This window comes from Urocitellus parryii, chromosome 4 (assembly GCF_045843805.1).
Source record: "Urocitellus parryii isolate mUroPar1 chromosome 4, mUroPar1.hap1, whole genome shotgun sequence".
Lineage (NCBI taxonomy): Eukaryota > Metazoa > Chordata > Mammalia > Rodentia > Sciuridae > Urocitellus > Urocitellus parryii.
Window position 1 is genome coordinate 125,234,781 of NC_135534.1, and position 23,116 is coordinate 125,257,896.

General features: G+C 39.3%; 1 protein-coding gene across 1 annotated transcript in view; it reads right to left on the reverse strand.

The window, feature by feature from the left end:
- Dapk1 (death associated protein kinase 1) overlaps nt 1-23,116 on the reverse strand; it is a 179,691-nt gene that overhangs the window by 35,447 nt on the left and 121,128 nt on the right. The window contains exons 4-17 of the mRNA XM_026404465.2: nt 19,220-19,358; nt 17,840-17,969; nt 17,620-17,668; nt 17,506-17,532; nt 16,652-16,804; nt 16,239-16,284; nt 14,719-14,808; nt 13,421-13,513; nt 11,031-11,150; nt 10,454-10,552; nt 9,228-9,326; nt 7,389-7,487; nt 6,189-6,386; nt 4,352-4,549 (exon numbers count right to left, since the gene is read on the reverse strand). Coding sequence (XP_026260250.1) covers nt 4,352-4,549; nt 6,189-6,386; nt 7,389-7,487; nt 9,228-9,326; nt 10,454-10,552; nt 11,031-11,150; nt 13,421-13,513; nt 14,719-14,808; nt 16,239-16,284; nt 16,652-16,804; nt 17,506-17,532; nt 17,620-17,668; nt 17,840-17,969; nt 19,220-19,358 — 1,540 coding nt within the window. The remainder of the gene's footprint in view (nt 1-4,351; nt 4,550-6,188; nt 6,387-7,388; nt 7,488-9,227; nt 9,327-10,453; nt 10,553-11,030; nt 11,151-13,420; nt 13,514-14,718; nt 14,809-16,238; nt 16,285-16,651; nt 16,805-17,505; nt 17,533-17,619; nt 17,669-17,839; nt 17,970-19,219; nt 19,359-23,116) is intronic.

Sequence of the window (23,116 nt, forward strand, 5' to 3'; positions counted from 1 at the left end):
AATCTCTGTTTTATGCTGCTTATTTGTGCATCTGTTTTTGTTATGAAGTTAAAACATGCTCATTTAAAATATACAAACAAGTTCTGATGGGCATGCTGCCCAACTGATGAACTGATATTTCAGGTAGGAGAGGAAGAAGTTGCTCCCCCACCAGCTCTAACAGAGGTATGGTTGCTGGAGAGAGGACCTCACATCAATTGCCTTACACCTTGCTGTTTCAAGCAGGCATGATGGATCCAGCCAGCTGCACCTAACCTCATCCAAGACTGCACCTAACCCCAGGAGATTTTTCAGCTTTGGGGGATGCGGGAGTGGGTGGCAAGGCCAAGAGCCAACCACAGAATTTCAAGGGCTGCCTAGGAGGGGCCAGCAGTTTGGGGTTATTTTTACCAAAAAAGGAAGTTAGTTTTATAAAGATAAATGTACCTAAATGATACTGTACTAATAAAATATTAGTTTGAAGAAAAAAATAAAATATCCTAACAATATAGAAATGAATCCTCGGCATTACTCACCTTTCCTCCACAGGTTCCCCTGCTCAGAGCCCTTCCTACTGAACATTTTGGTGCATTTCCTTCCAAGCTCTTATCTATGAATTTTTAATATAGGGTACACAATTTTAAAAGCCAAGATGTGGTCATACTCTACGTCACTTGCGTTATTCACCTAATAATAGATTTTAGATGCTTTTTCATATCTGTAACTAAAATCTATTACATGTTTTTGATTATCTGAATAATACTCAGTGCAGGACTACATAATGATTGATTTATCCAGCCCACAGAGGACAGACACTTCAGGGAATTCCAGCTTCTTGCCATTTTAAATGATACTGCATTATGTACACACATTCATCTTTTGTTTACCATCATCTCTAAAGTCATTTAGAAAGCATATATTAAGCTTTGAAATATCCTGGAGTTAATGTGTGAAAGAAAACAAGTTTGGAAGATAAAATGTAAAGAAGATGTAATTTTGCTTATGAAAAAAATATACAGACACACACACACACACACACACACACACACACACATATATATACAGTTTTATAGAAAAGAGATGATGAAGAGAAGTCTAATAATGAGACAAACAATGACTGACAGTTTCAAAGCCCCCCAATTTTAGATGGAACAGAATTTGTACTTCTTAGCACTGTATTCTGGGCCTTTTGCTATCTGGACCCAGTATCTCTTTCTAGTATCAGCATGTTCCTTTCCCCCATTGCCTTCTCTCTAAAGAGCCTCACCATGTCCCCTGTTGTCATGTCACCTACAGTCACCAGCATATACACATGATTTCCTCTGTCTAAAATTGGCTCTCCTGACCTCTTCACCTGTCACCACCTTTGTAAAACTTTCTCTGATTTCTTTCGTTTTCAAAGTATTGATTCTGGGTTTCCACAGAACCTTGAGAACCCTGTCCCAGCATGATGACAATGTGAGGGACTGCTACTTTTGAATGTGTACTTGTTTGCCTAAAAGCAGCAGGTGGGCAGAATCATCCACACTCGTATCCACAAGGTCCTGAGTGCTGGCATCTTACTAACCAAAAAGTGTATTAATTAATCAGTGCTTGTCAGCCATGGAGTTCTCACACTCACAGCTGTGTATGGTGTGTGTGTGTGTGTGTGTTGTCTCTGTCTGTGCATGCAACTTGCTTTCTCTGTTGTTGCTTATGAAAAGAGCCAAAAGATATAAACAGTAAGGATGACACATCTATGACGATGCATTCTATGTGGTCCCTTCCTTTTCTCTTGTGTGATCTCCAACACAGCTGTGTTAAACAATCACTGTTCTGACCTTCATATGAGAAGAATGAAGCATGAAATAATGTCTTTCACTACAGTGAGCATCAAAGGTAGTGACAAGGTACTGTCACGTGCTGGTGAATGGGTAGAATTTGTCTCTAGGGAAATGTGATCTAGCAGGAAGGAGGCAAGACAACAACACCCTGAGGAAAGAGTGACAATCTGCTTGAGAACGTGGATGCCACCATGCCATATCCACACTAACAATCCCCTATTTGAACAAACATGCATAAAGGTGGATTAGTTGTGCTTTAGTGAAGAAATGATGTCTTTCCTTTATTTTCCTGCACACCATTCTATAGAGCCTCTATTACCTTTCTTTACTTTAAAAAAAAAAAAAAAGAGTAGGGGAGAAAAAATAGAAAACCAAGAGTACTAAGGTTCAGACATAGTTTTGTCTCTCTAAGTTTCATGTGATGGAGTTCTGCTGTCCACTGTAAAGTACTAAGAGATGGCAGAAACTTTCAGGAGTGAGGTCTACTAGAGGTGGTTAGGTCACTGGGGCTCCACCCTCAGAAAGGATTAATGCCTGTGACTGGAAAGAAGGTTTCTAGTCATAGGCATTAATCTCTGTTAATTTCTCAAAGGACTAGATTGGTTACAATAATGGGTTGTTATAAAGCAGTCAGCTTCTCTCTTTGGTCTCGGTGTCTCTCTGTCTCTCTCTCTGTCTCTCTCTCTCTCTCTGTCTCTCTCTCTCTCTCTCTCTCCCTCTCCCTCTCCCTCTCCCTCTCCCTCTCCCTCTCCCTCTCCCTCTCTCCCTCTCCCTCTCCCTCCCATCCCACCACATGATGATATCCACCATGTTATGATCCAGCCAGAAGACCCTCACCAGAGGCAGGCCAGATGGTTCCCTGATCTTGGACTTTCAGCCTGCAAAACTGTGAGATAAATAAACCTCTTTTCCACACAAAGTAATGGTGTGCTAAGGATCTGAGCCCAACTGTAGAGTCTGTCTGAAAGTGTAACATAATGAAAAGCTATGGATAACCAGCATTTCTGCTCCAAATAGGTTTGGCATTAAGTGTCTGAACTTTGCCACTGATTCCAAGAGGCTAATAATATGGAATTAATGATTTTCAGTCTAGCTGAGCCTAATTCAATGACAAAATCATCTATCGAATGCCTCTGTATACCACTGCTTTGCCATATATAGTAAAAAACACAAACTTGTGTCAACATTTATTTTTTTACTACCATAGCCATTTGCAATACTAAAAACATAGAAACATTTCCACCAAATGCCCTAGGATTTTTGTTTATTTAATGCTGGAGATCAAATCCAGGGCATCCTGCATGCTAGTCATGCTCTACCACTGAACTACATTCCCAGAGAGTGTACACACAGAAGGCCTACTATGTATATAATGGCCAAATCTAAAGGTAGTCTAGTAAGTATATCATGTTCCATGAAGCTGCTTTTGATTCACATAAGCAATACTAGAAGGAAAGCCAGGGTCTTGACACTACTTGATATTACATTCAGCTGTCCCAGTAAGCCACTTACATAACCACTTAGCAAGACTAGAATGGGATAAACCAAGAAATCAACCAACAGCAACTGTCTGAAACCTAGAATATTGCCTTTCCACATTCTCAGAATATGAAGATTAGTAACTTCAGTTTTCATTACAAGTACTCATGTAACATGCAGGAAGAATGATTTTTCCTGTAGAAATATAATTTTCCAGCTGTTTCAGATATTAATTCTTTTATCTCAACAAATCAAACAAAATCCTGCTGGCACTGTATATACCATTTGTAAACAAACATGTTCCACAATTAAAAAATCAATTCCACATGGACTTTGTTTTTAACATAATCATAACAAAACAGTGCTTGCCTTTCATATAGTTACAGGGCTAAAATAATATGAATATCCAAATGTTCTATCTTATTTGGTAATGAAAGTTGAGATGGGATGCAGGGGAAAGGAAAGGCAGCAACCTACTCTAGAAATTCGCATATGGGATTTTTTTATGAATATAGATGTACACAATTTATTGTTTTCATTTCTTTATTATTGATGAGATAATAAAATCCTCTCAGTCTTCCCAAATTTATTTAGCACAAAGAAAGGTGTTAGGAAATTTTAACCATAAAACTCTAAATGGAGAAAGATCAGAAGAGATGTAAGGTCCTAGGAACCAAATCACCTTATCAGGCATTTCCTGAAGACTTAGTGCCCTAGAAAAGATGCCTTTCTTTGTACCATATTCTCTAATTGCTCTCTAGGAGCCTTCGCGAGACATACACACACACACACACATACACACACACACTCATTCAAGATGACCATCAATGGGAATCCAAGCAAAGTAGGAAGTACTCATTAATGCAACAACTTTCTGCTATTCTAGGAGATTATTCAAATGTCACATTTAAAACAGCTTAAAATAGAACCGTCTTGGAAAAAATAACAAATGGCGCATGAGAGACATTCACTTAAACAATGAAGAGTATAAACAGAAACATGGCCCACATCCTGAAGCAGGAGGATGGGTGGACACAGTTGGAAGGCAGGGCTCTTCTCCTCATGCTTACCTTGTTTGAGAGGTCCAAATTACAATTTGCTTCACAGAGGGCCACCACGATAGGCACATTGCCATCCTTGCAGGCCACATGGAGCGGTGTGTTGCCATGTCTGTCTTGAAAATCCACAAAACACCCCTGGCTGATGAGAGTCTTAATGACCTCCATCTGGCAGCGTCGTACAGCAAGATGAAGGGCAATGTGTCCATCCTGGAACAGATCATGAGAGCTTTCATTTAGGAGGGCAGCACTGAGGTATACCTTCCCTGCCAGCCTGGGTAGGGCTCAACTGGCAACAGGATTACTACTACAAAGCCTAAAGGAGGAATTAAAATGTCATAAACTTAGCTCTAGAAGGGCGGGAGAGGCTTTTCTGCATCATCATCACAGCCTAAGCTGACCACCAGCTTGATTAATTTAGGTTTGTGCAGTTCAATTAATAGAAAGAACTATATTTCTTTGTCTCTGCACTTACAAGACATAAATAATTGTTGGTATTCCAAAGACCTGTTAAATCAAAACATTTTCAAAAACATTTACCTAGAAATACTTACTAACTTCCTAAGTAGAGAGCTTATTGTTTTCTTTTACACTAGGGGAAACTAACAAAGCAACAAGAAATTATTTGCTCGACAGCTGTCATACATATGAGAACCAGATGTAATGTGCTTACCCTCCACATCCCATGAAACCCAGCCTGGGAATTCATTCTACCTGCTAGAATGGATGTGCTGAGTTTCAAGAGTTGTTAGGGAGTTCAAAAACATTCCTATTACTCTTCTGTACTAGAGTTTCTGCACCTCAGTGCTAATGTTGTTTTGGGCAGGATAATTCCATTGCGGAGGCTCCTCTGAGTTGTAGGATGCTTAACAGAACAAGATCGGTCTAGGTCTACTATATGCCAGTAGCAAGCCCCAACCCTAGCTGACACCCAGAATATGTCTTCAGATTTTATCAAAAGTCCCCTAGGAGCAAAGCTGCCTCAGCTGAGAACCACTACTCTGTATCGTGATAATATTTCACAACCAGAAGTTATTAAATGAACTACTAGGGCTGGGGTAGAGTGCTCAGGGGTAGAGTGCTTGCCTAGCCATGTGTGAGGCACTGGATTTGATTCTCCACCCCACAAATAAATAAATGGAATAAAATAAAGGTTCATCAACATCTAAAAAAAAATATTAATAAATAAATAAATGAACTACCACATCCCAAATCCAACTATACACAGAAACATCCCAGACTCATTTTAAATATACGTTCATAATAAAAACAGATTATGTTGAATTTGCTTAGTTAAAGGGAACACCTGGTCTAGAATTGAAATTGCTAGACAAAAAAGACTGGTTCATTGTCCTTTTACAATGACCTGGTAGTAGAAGTAAATAAACTATCTTTTTCTTTGTTTATCTAAAACTTAATAGTGTGTTGCCAGCTTTAGCACTCAATGAGAATTGTCTGGGATTCAGTGATCAACACTGTACTTTTTCCAAAGCTAAAAAGTTCAAAATTAAAAATAGACACCAAAATGGTTTTACCAATTTATAAAATGTCATATGCCACAAGTGACTTTGATTATTATTAAAAAGAATCTAGAAAAGTAAAGTTCACAAAATCTTTGGAACAGAGAAAAGATAATTACAATTGGTTGCATTCAATAGCTTGGTTTTCAGAATGGGAAGTTATACTCCATGTATATATAATATGTCAAAATACACTCTATTATTATGTATAACTAAAAAGAGCAAATAATTTTTAAAAAGAGCTTGCTTTCTTAGAGAAACAAATTGAGTCATTTCTCTTGCTCTCCAGATCACTTCTCAGTGAGTGCAACACATGCCCCGTGAAGCACCTTGTCAGAGGCATTAAGGTCAGCTCCATGTTCAGCCAGACACTCCACAATGTCATGGTAGCCCCTGGCAGAGGCTGTCAGAAGGGGCGTCTCTCCTTCTCTGTTCTTAATGTTCACATTACAGCCGGCTTCACAAAGGGCTCTGGCAACAGGGTAATACCCATGCCAGGCAGCACAGTGCAGAGGGGTTTCTTCTTCCTGGCCAAGGAGACAAGGCACAAAGAAGAGGAATGTAATAAAGTCAAAGCAAACATGAAGCATGAAGAGAGTCCCATTTGAATCCAAAAGCAAAGTCAAGTTAAGGAGGTAGAGGGATAGAGCTCAAAACTATAGGAACAAAATATTCATCTGAAATAGCAATATGATGTGAGTTGCTACCATCAAGAAGCAGATCCAATATTCTCACCTCAACATCTGTGTGTTGGATATATTTGACTTTCTCAGCATATCACTGATAACTGACTTTCAGGGGCCCACTGAAACCACTGTTTCAACTTTTCTGAACTATAGAGCTTTCATATGTGTAGATTTATAGAACCTTTCTTATAAAATTGCCATTATTCCCTTCATCTGAAACTATTAATAGGAAAGAGCACTTTTCTGAGCATAAATTTTCTTAATAATTTTCATGCTTGACTGTTTCTGTTATGTATATAACACAAAGACAAGTCATAACAGCATGATCACTTTGGCAAGATAGCAATCAAGATAACGATGCTTTAACTAGTCAAGAAAAGGGCTAGCCTGGAGTCCAGGACCGCAAGGTCTGTACCTTCATAATCAACATCATTAGACACATATCTGTCTATAAGAGTCTGTTACAGTACAGTGGTCATAAATGTGAATACTGAAACTAGACCATGTGGGTTCGAGCCCTGGCTCTCACTTAGAAGGCTTGGGCAAGTCATGGGACTTCTCTCTCCTTCAGTTTCACCTGTACAGAGAGGATGATAATCATGGAAATCCACTTCACAGGGTTGTCCAGAGGATTAAATACATGAATGAAGAGGTCAGAACCTAAGCTGGCATGAACCCCTGTGTTACAGAATGCTTCTAATGATGGCCTGTGCTCTATAATGGAAACAAGAAGAAAACTAATTGAATAAAACTAGGGCAGACTCCACTGTCTCATTTGGCTGCCTGTACATGAATGCAGACAGAGAGCAGAATGAAGTGAGCACATCTGCAACCATGACCTACCTTGTCCTGGAAATTGGGATTAGAGCCGAAGCAGCACAATAAGTGAACCACATCAGCATGGCCATAGCGGGATGCCACATGAAGGGCTGTCTCTCCAGACTGCAAAAGAAAGGGGGCCCATGAGTCAGAGCTACCTATGTGTGCAAGCTGTGGGGACTGAATACAAGGCCCCTCCAAAGTATACCTGGTCTAAACCCTCCCCTTGAGTGGAATCCCCTCCCTCAGGTCAGAGGCCCCTTAGGAGACCAGGTCAGGGAGGGGATAGGGCTGCCACCAGGCAGCTAGCATCAAACCCACACATCTAGCCCATCCTGTTAGAATAAATCCCCCAGTTGGCCAGCTCAGTGTGAACATGCTCTTTATCCATGAGTGCTTATACACTTTTATGTGTGGACGCTTCTAGCTGTTTGATTTTCTTAAAAACACAAAATTCCTTTTTCAATATTAGATTCCTCATACAACAATTATTTAAAAATACAGTTCTTTTCATAACAAGTTTCTTATCTCTTTGTCTGTCTATGCTTAGCAACTTATATTTTACAGTCTTGGAGACTTTAAAGAACATCCATGTTTGTTCGTAAGACAACTTTCTGTGAATTAATAACAAGTACACTTCTTTGAGATACTATACTTATATCTGCCCATGAAAAAAGTCAGAATAAACTAACTAAAGACAAAACAAGATATTTTATTGCCAACTGACAAAACTGCAGTCATCAATTTGTGTGTTATGGTTTGAATCTTAAATGTCCCCCAAAAGGATATATATTAAAAGGTTTGGTCTCCAGCATGTGGGTGCTATGGTAGAAATTTTAGAAGGTGGGGCTTAGTAGAATGAAGTCAAGTCATTGGAATTCTGCCCTTGAAGAGAATTTGGAGACCCCAGGCCCTTTCTCTCTCTCTTCCTCCTTCCCTTTCTCTCTCCTCCCTCCCTTTCTTTCTCTCTGCCCCCCCTCCTCTTCCTAAGCACAATAAATTGAGAATGTTTCTCCCTCATGTACTCATGACGTTTTTTCTTGACACAGCTCAAAAGCTATGAAGCCAACTGACCATGAACTGAAATCTCTGAATCTATAAGCCAAAATAAACTTTTCTTCCCTTTAGGTTGATTTTATCAAATATTTTGTCACAGAAAGCTAAAAGTGTCTTTGATATAAATGTCATCCCTTGTGTATGGGGCAGTGCACAACCCAAACAACAGTGTGTGGTAGCCTTAATTAAATGACAAATTAGTCTACGATTATTGGAAGCAGAGAGGTATTGTATAGTAGAATAAGTAATGAAGGAGAAGGTAGGAATCCTAGGTTCAGGCCAGTTCCAATTAATTCACAGGATTGTTATATGGACTAAATGAAAACATGCATTAAAGGACCTTAGTAAATCACAAGCCTTAGTAACATCTTTGCCCCCCAAAGTCTTACTTTATATATATATTATATCCTTAATCTTCTTGTGCCAGTATGTGTAAGGTCAATATTGTCAGCCACTTCAAAGGAAAGAAAAAGGTAGAGATTTGCTAAAGAGTATAAGAAGAGTCAGAAAATCAGGACTTAGGTCTCTATCTGGTTGTCTCCCTACTAGAACTCTTGAGTGTCCAGGCCATGAGGAAGATGATCCACTGCTTGCACATTCTGACAGCAACCTCCGAGATTTCAGTCTAAGGCAGATTTTAATATTAGACCATGGCACAGGCACAAAGGAACATCCACCTGAAGTCATCTGCAGAAGGACGGCAGCCCTGAATCCTTACACCTTGGGTTCTAATGGATATGGCATGCCAGCCTTCAAATGCATTCTTTAATTACTTCCTTCTCTTCCTCCTAAGAAGAGTGGCCTTACCTTGTCTTTAACATCCAAAGGGCATTTGTTCTCATTGAGAAATTTCAAAGTGTCCACGTGACCATGACGAGAGGCCCAGTAGATGGCATTTGATCCACCCTGCATGAAAACCAATGCAGACTCACATTTCTAAAGAGCCAACAGATTCAAATTATGCATCCCCAGAATCACTCTGTTTCCCTTCCTATGTGATGACAAATCCCAAAGGAATGAACCACTTCCAAGAAAAACAAAGCCCCCATTCAATTTTAGAGTTTTGACAACTGTACCATGTTGACTTGAGTCAATAACATTAGAGGTAGCAGGGTAAAGGGCAAAAGGGAACTCTCCACACTATCTACAACATTTTCCATAAATCTAAAATTGTTTCAAAGTTAAAAAAAAACAAATTGGTTTTCTTTTTTAAAAACCCTTATTTCAACCCCTGGTTAGAATTTCTTGTACAGTAAGATCTCTGTATCTGAGTAAGATTTTATCTAGGATTCTGGGCCCACACCAAAATTCATGGATGGTCAAATTGTTTACATAAAATGGTGTGGTATTCATGTAGAATCTGTGTACATCCTCCCATATATTTTAAATCATCTCTAGATCACATTTATAATAACAGAATATAAATACCAAGAAAAAGTTTTATACTGTATTATTTGGAGAATAAAGACAAGAAAAACTTTCTGAAAAATTTTTAACAAATATTTTTGATCCATAGTTGGTTGAATCTGTGGATACAGAACCCAAGGAATATGACTATACTGTAAAGGGTCAAATTTAATCCATTTATAGTTCTGTTGAATGTGTAAGAACGCTAATGACAGATTGACAGTAATGATGATCACCTGTTACTCAACTGTGTCTGCACTTCTAATGCAATGTATACCTCAAAGTGTATCATTCTTATTTGGTTGCCTTAATAAATATGCAAGCAAGTGCACTTCTAATTAGATTAACTAGAAAATAAATTGTTTTCCAAAGGTGAGATCTAACACTGTTAAATAAATTTGATCAGTAAGGAGTGAAATCTGAGGAGGGTACAAAGAAATGCTGATGCTAGCACAGAACAAAGGGGAGATAAATGTGTGATATTACACAGGCAGCTTAAGCAGTTCAGCTTCCTTGATAGAAAACTAAGAAATAGGCATACATTTTTTCTCTATTACCCCTACAATTAGGAGACAATTTTAAATACTTAATAAATGAATCCATTTTCAATAAAACAAAATTATGACCTTATCTTGGACATCAATTCTTGAGCCTCGTTTGATAAGTAACTGTAGTATTTGAATATTCCCACAGCCAGCAGCAATGAGCAATGGAGGTGTCCCATGCTGAAATACATAAAATATATATATATATATATATATATATATACACACACACACACACACACACACACACACACACATACACACACACAAGATTTTCAGGTTTAGTAAAAAAGGAAAAGCCCTATCCTATCACTGTTGTCCCCACACCCTATTCCCAGACCTCAAGAACACAGAATTACTATTGCTGAAGAGAAGGGAAGAGGGTCAGGAGGACAAGATGCCCTTCCTCTTTTGGATTCACAATCAAAGGTGACATTGCCATGTGCCAGATAAGAAGATACAAGATTTCATGGGTGGGGTTGCAGTAGGGGAATGGAAGCAGATCCTCAATGCAAGAAGACTTCATTTGCAGCTCATAAAGTGAGTTTTCCCACAGTATAGAGTTTCCAATTGTAAGGGAGAATGGAGAAGCTGCTGGGGTCTTTCCAAACTTAATTGGGGTCTACTGCTCCACCACGCAGGTAGAAGATAATCAGACCTTGTTTGGTTGGTTAACATCATAGTTGGACAATGATCCCAGCAGGTGCTGCAGGCCTGGGACATTGTCGTCATTGATGGCATGGATGATGGCTTTCATTACAAAGGAGTCCTCCTCATCCTAGGAAAGACATCAAGGATGGAGAGTTAGCTTTCTGGTCATGTACCATGGTGACTTGAGACAATAACATTAGAGGCCTCAATTTCTTCTGGATGAACCTCCTATCAGCATAAAAGGTTCATCCAAAGAAATTGAGGCTTTTCATTCTCTAATATACATGGTCATGAAGGGACCTGAGAAGTGACTTTTTGCTCTTTCTGTGCTGCAAGTTAATCCCATCTACTTTTGACTGGAGCCTAATGCCACCTGCATTGTAACCTAGGGAGCAAAACAGCTTTCAAAAGTTCAGATTTCCAAAAATGATTATGACAAAAAACCCTTTGTTTTTATCCTGAAGAATCTATCAAAATAGAGAACCAGAAAGTGTCATGGAGAACTAAGGGTATAATATAAACTTTCTTCCTGGATATGAAAAAAGAAAAACTATAGAACAAACAAAATAGTATCTTAGCATAAAATAAGTCTTCAATTTGTAATTATAGACATCATTTTTTGATCACTCAAATGTCTTCCTTCTCTAGTTCTAAAATAACATATCAAAATTCTCTGATAGATGGTCACAATTTTACAAAAAAAATGTTAGCTCTAATGGGGAGAAACATTTAAAAAAAAAAGGGACCAGAAAACAGTTAATGGCCACATTCCTAATTACAAAGGAAAAATAACTACACAATGTTGAATGACAAATTTGTTCAATTCTTCTTTGTTAATTTTCTTACCAGAAATTTTCTTTCCAAAACGTGGTGCATTAAAGCCAAGGAATAAGCTAGAAAAATCCCGAATAAATATCTGGACTATTAATATTTAGGTGTGGCTACTGAAATTTCAAATCTGGAGAAGTCTATCCACAGAAGCTAAGTCTCTGCTTGTGAGGGCAAAATGAAAGCAGTTCTCTGAACTCACTCTCTTTTCTTTGGATCTGAATCCAAACAAACTCTGAGGGGTTTTAGTAATATTTGTATAGAAAACGTATCTAAGGATGCCATTGGTTTTGCTTTTCTATCACATTCCAAATTGATAACCAAGATTCACCTGCATGGGGTTGAAAATCAAGAGAAATGGGGGTATTAAAGGAGTAGGAGAGTTTTATACTTTTCCCCATGATTAGCAAAATATGGAAATGACAGAGAATCTGGATTCTAGAAAGGGATCTCCCTAACGTGGTCCCTCTCCTACCCTAAACTTTTCACATGTATTTTCTCCTCACTGGTTATTCAGGGTCATTAAAATTTGCAATCTTTATTCATTCCCTTTAACTTACTTATATTCATAGTTGTCCGTTCATAGTTAAATTCACAGTTGGGAATGTCTTCTGAATATTCCCAAGGAAACCTTCCTCTTCTTCTCCCTTCTCCCTCTTCCTAACTTACCTTTCTCCTACTTCCTTTTATTTTTTTAACATCCCCTATCTCTTTTTACTCCTTATAAAACTAGACCTGTAGCCCCCAGTGAACCTACCACCTTCAGGGGAAAAGAAAAGAGTTAGTATGTGCTAATATGTGATGCATGCCTTTGGTGTACAGATTTCCACCCTGGAAATGCTGACTATTTAGTTACAGAGCACGGGAGTTCCCACCAAACTGTCTGCCTTTCCTGGAGTCCACTTTACCTCCAGAGTTAACAAAGCCCTGTTGTTTAACTATCAGGGAAAGTCTTGCTGAATTCAGATGTGTCTAGTCATATCTGAAGAGCTCATGAGTGGTTAGGTTTCAGTTTTGATTGGGAAAAAGAAGTGAGTTGCCTTTCTCAAGGGCCTCAGTGCAGTACCAATAAATCAAGACCTTCTGGTCTACCCTGGCATGTCAGCAAGCAGCACTGTATCCTAGGCTTGCTGAGGGAAGATGGTCTGCCCTATCTGTACCACTATGATCCCAAGTTCTCCAGGTCAGTGGCAGCTGAGGGCCTTCATTTTAGTTCATGAAAATCAGAATAAGCTCTTTCCTCTTCTACTTATTAGAGTGTGTGTCTCTTTAAGTGTGTGCATGTGTGTATGTCATGTGCACGGGTATGTAACGTGCAAGTGTTGTGTGGGGAGTAGTGATATAGAGGGAGCAGAACTGGGAGTGAGGATAGTGCCAACCAAATCCAAGTGAAAAGAGGAAGAAAGAAGCCACAAGGGGCCAAAATCATCCGTCTCGAGAGGAATAAGAACAGGCCTGGCATTTCCATGATTTCATGTCTTCTAAGCTGCTAAACAAACAGAACAATCTAAACATCCTAAATACACAGAACTAAAAAACAAGTTCACCAGGGCAAACAGGTTTGCTTACCAGAGTATCATCGCTTCTGGCAACACTCATGTTACTTCTGGACAAGAATGATCTGGATAATCTTTGGCACAGTGATATCAAGCGAACAGATTGCTTTAAAAAAAAAAAAAGAAAAATATCAGGAGGAGAGGAGAAAAAAATAACTTATGTAACAATGCTCAAATTAGTGCAAATGACAAAGTCATTGAGATAGTGTTCACTGCTGACAGCACACATTCTCCAGGTGGGTGATCCCACAGTTAGTTAGACTGTAATCTGCCTGAAGAATAATCTGAAGTTCTTATAAATCAAGACAACAGAATAGAGTGATTCTCCTTTTGAATTTCATTATTAAGCTTCAGAATTGGATATTCCACATCTCTTCTCTCTCCTCACTTAATTCTCTATTCTGTAAGGAATACGATTGAACCCTGAAAAAACCCTGGATGTCCCCACTCAGAGAAGTGTAGTATGTGATGGCCTTGCTCTGAGCCTGTCAGCCCATATGAGTAATAATGGTAGATAATGTCTTTAGTCTCTAAGACAAAGATCTCCATATTTATTCTCAAAGAACAAGTAAGAATGAGAGGTGGGGGTAGGGGGAGGGAGAGAATGAAACTTAAGGTGGTTCTCTTTACATTGTAAGTCTCACTCTTCATTCAAAATTTAGTGCTGTGGTTCTCATCCCTATTGAAGCACCCAAAATTCAGTAGGTGTGAACGTGAGATATACTGATGGCCCAGGGCTGGCAAGACACAGCAATCCTTGCTTCCTCTGGTATTGACATCACCCTGGGCACAGAAACCCATCCTATCACTTTCTGAAACTTGAACTTTGACTGTTTTAAGGATTTCTGAACCAGTGTCTCATACAGATTGAAGAAGTGGAAGAGGCCACACTGCAAATGCTCCTGGCCCCACCCAACCACTTACAGTAAGGCTGGATTTAGAGAACCATTTGCACCTGTGCTGCTATAAACGCAATGCCATTGTGCTAAAGAATACATTTATTTAAAATGTGGCTTGGTGTATCTATCTTATTTAGAAAAAGACTTCACTAATTTTTATAGTAATAATATGAAAATGCCTTAGGAATGATTTTGATTAAAAAAATGCAAAATTGCATTTGAAAAAATTAAACAGGACTAAACTATGAATTTTTCTTGCCTTTGAAAATAATATAATGGAGTTGAATATTACAGATTAAATTTTTTTAAAAATGGATGTATGTTCCAGTTGCTGGTTATGGAAGAAATGAGACTTGACAAAACAGAGCTATGCTGAAGAAACAGAATTTATTAATCCCCCAGACAATCTTACTTTCCATTTTTTTCGGGCTGCAAACTTCTTAAACTTCTCCATATTTACTGCAGATGCTTTTCTACTAAGTGCCTGTTGCGTATCTTTAGGCTAAAAAGAAAGTTCAAAAAAAAATTAGAGGTCTCTAATTACAGAAATGGGTTATGTGACAACTTTTTAAAACCTCTCACTTTTCCAAACAGGCTTACACATTCACCTTCCTAAAATAGCACAACAAGCTGGGAAAACATGCAAGATCTAGGAACCTCATCTCAGCAGGCTAATTCTATGGCTGAAAGTTTTATATATGAGCCATAAAACTGAATCATGGTGAGAAATTGAGTTTGGAGCCAAGTTAAATTACAACTTTCCACAATGACAGTTTGGGAATGGCAAGAGTCAAGCAGTAGCTAATATTATGAAGTGTTTAAACCTGAGTATCATCAAGTAACTGTAAACTAAGAGCAACTTCCAAAGTGTGCAAATTTGGCTTTTCCTATAGCATTTGAATTCTTTCTGCTGCACCTTGTTCAACAGGAGTATTTGGTAGGAGACTCTACCTCTGAGAGAGGCAATCCAGAAAACTGTTGGGAGCACAAAAAGGCAAAAAAGTTTTCTACTGGCCCCAAACTAACTTCTACAAATACTCACTTATTGGTTCTATGATTTTATTAGGTAACTATCATATCCCCCCATTATGATTCAGATCTTAAATGCCTCCAAAGATTCATATGCTAAAGGCTTGATCGCCAACTTGTGGAACTATTGGGAGGTAGTGAAATTTTTAGGAGGTAGGACCTTGTTATAGGACATTAGATCATTGGGGGCGTGCCCTTGGAGAAGATATTGAAGCCCTGCCATTTCTTTCCCTCTCTCTGCATTTCAGCCCCTATGAGGTGAACAGCTTTGCTCTGCCACCCATCTATACACAATGGAATCAACTAACCATGGACTGAAACCATGAACCAAAATAAAATTTTTCTCCTTATAAGTCCATTTTCTCAGGGATTTCATCACAGTATTGGAAAGCTGACAAACATCCCCAAACCTTAGTCCTTTCTGTCTTAGTTTGAAGCAAATTCAGTTCCTTTAACCCAAACGCCAAGTAGGTAGGTAATGCAAAGGCATCATATGCCAACAGGTAACCACATGCACTGACAAAAGGCAGCAGTGTCATTTCCATGGCCATGTAGAAAGAGGGCTCATTGTTGGTAAATCTTCAAACTTTTCAAGAGAAGCTAGAAATACAGATCTTATATGATATTTACATGCTAAAAATTAATGCAAATTTTTAAAAATGTACTGTCTGGACAATCACCCACCAAAATTAAATGTGACTATTGAGTGGACTTGACCTTTTCCAATCCTACTATATAATAGCTCATTTCTCTAATCAGTAGTCTTAAAATATGGCATCATAGCACACCTAACACTGCAGGTATGATCTGTGGTTGGTGACACTGTAGGTCAACTGAATTCTAGAATGCCTAAACCAAATTGCTTTAAAAATTATTAAAACAGCAACATAATATGCAACTTGCCTTGATCCAAGGATGCTGCAAACTATCTTGAATTGTCATTCTCTTCCTTTGAGGGAGGGCAAGAGAGGAAGAAAAAAAATTCTGTGACCACAACAGCAAACACTAAGGTTATTTCCAAGCTGACTCGGCCTAGCAAGCAGATAGACATTCTGAAAAATGCAGTTCAGGGCCTGCTTCATAGAAAATGCCAAAAACAATAGTTGCCTTATTTCGATTATTTCATTGTACCTTTTAGGCCAAATAAGCAGGTGGGCCCTGATTTTACTTTCTGAAGCATTTCACATGTCATACTTCCCTTCAGCAGGTAGAACAACCAGGGTCTGATAAAAAGTGGCTATGTACATGGGACAGATGCTGGCCCTTGGCTAGCAGAGCCTGGAGCCAAGCACCTTACAGAAATTGTAGACACTCACTTTGGATCCTTGACCAGAAGTCTTCTGATGAAATCTTTGGCTAGGGCACTGGTGTTACTGAAGTACTCATCCTCAAATTCATAGTTGACAGCAGATACATTTGCTAATGTTTCTTGCTTAGTGTCTCCAAGAAATGGGGAGGCCCCACTTAGGCTGTTAAAAATGAAGTGAAACACAGATCAATGATTGCTTCTTGTGTTGTTATTTTTGCTCCTACAACAGCTGATTAGGGGAGCATGAGGTACAATTAGAATCTGGTGCTTGGGAGTGACTTTAGAATAACATTCCATGCTGGGCATGGTGGCACACATCTGCAATCCAGAGGCTGACAGAGGAGGATTGCAAGTTGGAGGCCAACATCAGTAATTTAATGAGGCACTAAGCAACTTAACAGGACCCTGTCTCAAAATAAAAAATAAAGGCTGGGGGTGTGGTTCAATAATTAAGTACCTCTCGTTTCAATCTCTAGTACCAAAAAAAAAAAAAAGAATTACATTCCATGAGGCATTCAACTGTCATGAACAAAGCTCCAGTTTAAGGCAAAGAATTCATTGAAAAAGTTAATTTAAAACAGCATCTAGTAGTTTTTAAAACAACTCTTCTATTTTCTCAGCAGTGATGGACAGCCATGCTTTTTTTACAGTGATTATGCTGCCATTTCTGATGATTTATTCCAAATCAGGAGAAAATGTTTAATTAGTATAAACTAAACATGTTTAGGGGGGGTAAAATGAATATGTTTATATAAAGAGCATGTACAAGCTGAAGAGATCAACATGGCACATTTAATGGTTAATTAAACATATGGTCTCAAAGAAAAGGAATGAATTCAAGTTGTGAATTCTGGTACTTACAGAATATAAGTTATTACCCCAATACTCCTAGACACAAAAGCAAAACAAAAAAACATGTCAGAAAAACAGTAAAATAAATCAGAAAGATAATAGCAGCAAGGATATGTTCCTTACCACATATCCGCCTCAAGACCAAGAGGTTCATAGTTGACTATCTCAGGAGCTAAGAAGAAATAAACATTCATTTAGATTGGAAAGACAGCAAACCAAGGGATTCTATCTTCATGTGACAACCAAAGATATGATGGACCAGGGAAATAATCTTAGAGCTGGGGAAATTCTGCCAGCATCATGTTCATGAGACAAAAATAACCAAAGGAACAAGGAAATTTACCAACAAACTCTGGTGTCCCAAATATGTTCTTGAATTCATTTCCAAAGTCAATTTTATGGGCCAAGCCAAAGTCGATAATCTTGATCCGAGGTTTAGGGACGTTTCTATCCAAAAGCATTATGTTCTCAGGCTTTAAAAAAAAGAGGGGAAAAAAGCTATTACATGTTATGATGCTAAAGATAAGAAGGCAAAACAGTTCTTACTTACTCTTTAAAAAAAAAACTAAAAAAAAAATTAGCAGAGAAGGGGAGTTGAAGGAGAATTTCTGGGAAAACAGATATTTTGGTTTGGGTTCTTCCAGAAGCAAGCCTCAGACAAGGATTTGGGTATAAGTGGTATTGTGGGGACGAGGAGGCAGGAAACAGAAGGAAGCAGTACAAGGTGTCTTATCAAGGTGGGGATGACAAGAACATAATCCTTCTGGGCAACAAGGGAGAAAAAGTAGAAGTCAGGGTCATTCTGACTGAAGAAGGAAGGTGTTGGAGTCTTTACCCACTATCTCCCATTCTCTACTGCTGCTCTGTGGGATTTACTCTGTGACATTTCCAGCTCCCAGAGCAAAAAACAAGACATCAAGCAGAGAAACACAGGTGTTTGCGACAAGCCACCTTTGGGGAGTATATCAGTGAGTATTGGGAGTGGGGGATACAGATAGGTCCTTGATAGCTCTGCTATCATAAATATGGAGAAAAATCCTCCCTCCTCTTAAAGTTTCATCCTAGCTCCAAGGATCTGAATTATACTTTGCCACATCTCTTCTCACTTCTTGAGCCAGAACTTGAATCTAACAGTGTTACTTTCCATGGCCTCTGTGTGTCTTCTTTTTTCAAAGGAAGCAAGCCTCTGAGAAAGACATATGTTTTTTAATCTCCCATAATAGCTTGTCTCCAGGCAGGTAAAGACCCTAATTGGCTAATCTCAGAATTGGGTTTAGATTGGTAATCAGTGACATCTTCAGGCCACAACATTTCATCAAAAGGAAAGTAGAGCTCAGGACAACTTCTTCATGCTCACAGCCGCAGGAGGATTAAAATTGTGCCAACCACTGGCCTCTCCAGACTTCAATAACCTGGTCACCAAGAGCACCCCCCTTGCTTAAAGGCCTGGCTGGTAAGAACTCTCAAGTCTTTCCCAAGGATTCTTGAATGTAATTATTTACCTTAAGCCTCTATCCCACTAAAAAGTTAGGCATCCCACAGTAGCTTGCTGATTTATATTAATAACTTCATTTGTTAAACCCATACAGGAAAAAAAATATATACTCTTTCAGATGCCTCAATTTTTCTTGGCAAACAACGCCTCCACATCCCCCACCCCCACCCCTGCCTCTGCCCCTGCCAGCTAAAGCTTCCATCTGGCCTATATGCTCAGGAAACATACCTTAAGATCAAAGTGGGCAATCTGGAGGGAGTGCAGGTAGCAAACACCATTGAGAATTTGTTTGAGAAATTCAGTTGCTTCCTCTTCAGTCAAAGATTCTTTTTCAGCTAAGAAGTCAAAGAGTTCGCCACCTGCAACACTGAGAACCCAGAAGTAGAGGTTGGAGATGACAGTTCTGTTTCACAGTGACACATTCTCTCATAGACTATCAGCATACTCAAATTTTAAACAAGATAGCATGAAAATGTGCTGAAATCATATCTTGCTGTGAAACCACAAATTCTCGGAATATTCTGTGGGAATTCTGCATTCATATAGTGCTTGTAAGCACTTGAGAACCACTTTCCTAATGTGCCGTGTTTTACAAATGAAGGGACAAAGCAGAGACAAAAGATTGTTAGCTGGGGGGATCAAAGTATCTTTTAAACATCTTAATTAAACATACTTAGAAGTCTTAACTCACTAATGGAAAAAAGCCACATGCCACCTTTGAACAGGATATCCTATCTCAATTAGTACCTAGTAGGTATATAATCTGTATGTTAATCGTTTTTTTTTTCCCAACCCAACCAGAATATGTGATCTCACAAGAATATTTTTGTTTAGTATTTGTTTATATGTAAATAATGTGTTTATAAATGTGATTTTTCAATGAATAAGATGACTTTACTTAATAAAAATAAACTTAGACAAAACTAAAATGTGTGTAACTGGTTGAGAGGATTGATTTAGTCTATCTCCTTGGCCAGACTGTATGTCTGTGCAGGAAAGTTGTCAGTCCTACCAGCTGCTGAACACTATTTTACCTTCCCCTGCACACTACCAGGCAGAAAGCAAAAACTCAAAACTTTTCTATCCAGTAAATAAAAAAGCAAACTTCCTTTAAAAATTCACAGTGGTGATTAATGGCAAATAACAAAGAACTTTTAATAAGAGTTCATATAATTTAATCTTCATCAAGTTTACCCATATATTCACAACACAATAATTAAGTGTAATTATGCACATAACTGCTGTTTTCTTTATCTTTCTTTCAGCAAGACAGCTCCATAAACATTATACCTACTGCTTCTACATCCAGAGTAAGAAAATGGGTGTTCATGAAATGAAGCAATAATTACAAAAGTGTGGTTTCTTTTTTTTTTTTTTTATCTGTACATAATTTTATTTTTTTTTTATTGGTCGTTCATAACATTACATAGTTCTTAATACATCATATTACACGGTTTGATTCAAGTGGATTATGTACTCCCGCTTTTACCCCGTATACAGATTGCTGTATCACATCAGTTTCCCTTCCATTGATTGACATATTGCCTTTCTAGATTCTGATGTATTCTGCTGTCTGTCCTATTCTCTACTATCCCCCCTCCCCTCCCCTCCCCTCCCCTTTTCTCTCTCTACCCCTTCTACTGTAAATCATTTCTTCCATTTGTATTAACTTGTCTTACCCCTTCTTTCCTCTTATATGACATTTTGTATAACCCTGAGGATCGCCTTCCATTTCCATGCAATTTCCCTTCTCACTCCCTTTCCCTCCCACCTCTCATCCCTGTTTAATGTAAATCTTCTTCTCAAGCTCTTCGTCCCTACCCTGTCCTTGTTTACTCCCCTTATATCAAAGGAGTCATTTGGTATTTGTTTTTTTAAATATTGACTAGCTTCACTTAGCATAATTTGCTCTAATGCCATCCATTTCCCTCCAAATTCTATGATTTTGTCATTTTTTAATGCAGAATAATACTCCATAGTATATAAATGCCACATTTTTTTATCCATTCATCTATTGAAGGGCATCTAGGCTGGTTCCACAGTCTTGCTATCGTGAATTGAGCTGCTATGAACATCGATGTAGCAGTGTCCCTGTAGCATGCTCTTGTTAGGGCTTTAGGGAATAGACAGAGAAGGGGAATAGCTGGGTCAAATGGTGGTTCCATTCCCAGCTTTCCGAGAAATCTCCATACTGCTTTCCAGATTGGCTGCACCAATTTGCAGTCCCACCAGCAATGAACAAGAGTGCCCTTTTCCCCGCATCCTCTCCAGCACTTATTGTTGTTTGACTTCCTAATGGCTGCCAGTCTTACTGGAGTGAAATGGTATCTTAGGGTAGTTTTGATTTGCATTTCTCTGACTGCTAGCGATGGTGAGCATTTTTTCATGTACTTGTTGATTGATTGTATGTCCTCCTCTGAGAAGTGTCTGTTCAGGTCCTTGGCCCATTTATTGATTGGGTTATTTGTTATCATATTGTCTAATTTTTTGAGTTCTTTGTATATTCTGGTTATTAGGGCTCTATCTGAAGTGTGTGGAGTAAAGATTTGTTCCCAGGATGTAGGCTCCCTGTTTATCTCTCTTATTGTTTCTTTTGCTGAGAAAAAACTTTTTAGTTTGAGTAAGTCCCATTTGTTGATTCTATTTGTTAATTCTAGTGCTATGGGTGTCCTATTGAGGAATTTGGAGCCCGATCCCACAGCCATATACCACCCTTGCACCCTCCAAGTCAGTGTCTGTCTTAGCATGTATAGCCCAGGGTCCACTGGTATCAAACCTATACAGGGATGCCTTGAGAAATGTAGGTTTTTGGGCTTCCCTTCCAACCTCCTGCATGAAGGTTTCCAAGAGTGGGAACCAGGAAGAGGTGGGGAGGTAGCTCAGTGGTAAAGCACTTGCCTAGCATGGGTGACAGGGTTCAATCCCAAGTAAAATCCCCTCGCCCCAAAAAAGTAGGACCAAGAAACAGCATTTTTAATAAATCCCCCAAAACTGAGAACCATTTTTCCATGGTTAATTCCATACTCCTTCTGCAAAGCATTCCTATGATTTACCCACAGGGTGAGGTGACACTATGAACCATGGAACTTTACCCTCAATGGCCTGGCAAAAGCAGGAAGCCCTCCTGTAGACCACAGGCCTCCTTCCCAAAGGACACCTCAGGGCCTGAGCCCAGCCAGGAAATCCAGGAGCTCATGTGGGCAGCAGAGGCCTGCAGAGAGTATGGACCCTGATCATGGGGTGGCCTAGCTCTCCTCCTTGCACCCTCCACCCTGCCTTCTCCTTTCTGCTACATCTTTGGCCACATCCCCTATACTGTCTCCCAGCTCAACAATGCAAAACCCTTTTTGTATCTTTTTTATTACTGTTAAACAATAGGAGGAGAGGGAATCCTTCCATTTGTTGGGGGTAGGGGGTTGGGTAGAAAGAAAAGATGAGAAAATACAAACTAAACTACCCCATGAATGAAGTCCCGTTGCCCCTTTGCTTGTCCAGCCCTCTCCGGTGTTCTCTGTGCCCATTCAGACTGAGGGTAGTGTGGTGTGGGTGGTCCAGAATCAGCACATGCCTGTTCAAATCTTAATTCTGCTACAGCTAGCTCTATAACCTGAAAAGTATCCCATCACGCTGAGCCTCATTTTCCCACCAAAGAGGAACCACAAGACCTATTTGAGTATTATAAGGATTAAAGATAAAACACTGCCAAGACTGACACAAGTCCAAAAACTGGGAATGATAAAGAAAGGAGACTATCATCCATGTAGGACACTGGTACATCCTCAGACGAGCTCCTAAAAAGTCTTTTTTTCCTCTCCTCTTCTAGCTGGCCCAGTGGTCTGGCCTGACCACTGAGCTTCCCTGGGGCAGAAGGAAGGAGAAGGAGAGAGGGGAGGGAAGAACAGGAGAAGGGGAGATTTCCCTTCGCAGAGAAGCTCAAATGCAGACCCCACTGTCCAATCCTTCCCACCTGCCCAGGCTGCCCCACTGCCCTCTGACCCCAGGTCCCAGGCTCTACCCAGCTTTTTTAGCTGCCTTTTGTCCCTCACTGCTAACCTATTCTTTTTTCAGAGCAGAGCTCTCATTCTCCTCCTGGCTCCTGCCTCTGTGAGGCAAGGTAGCAAGAAT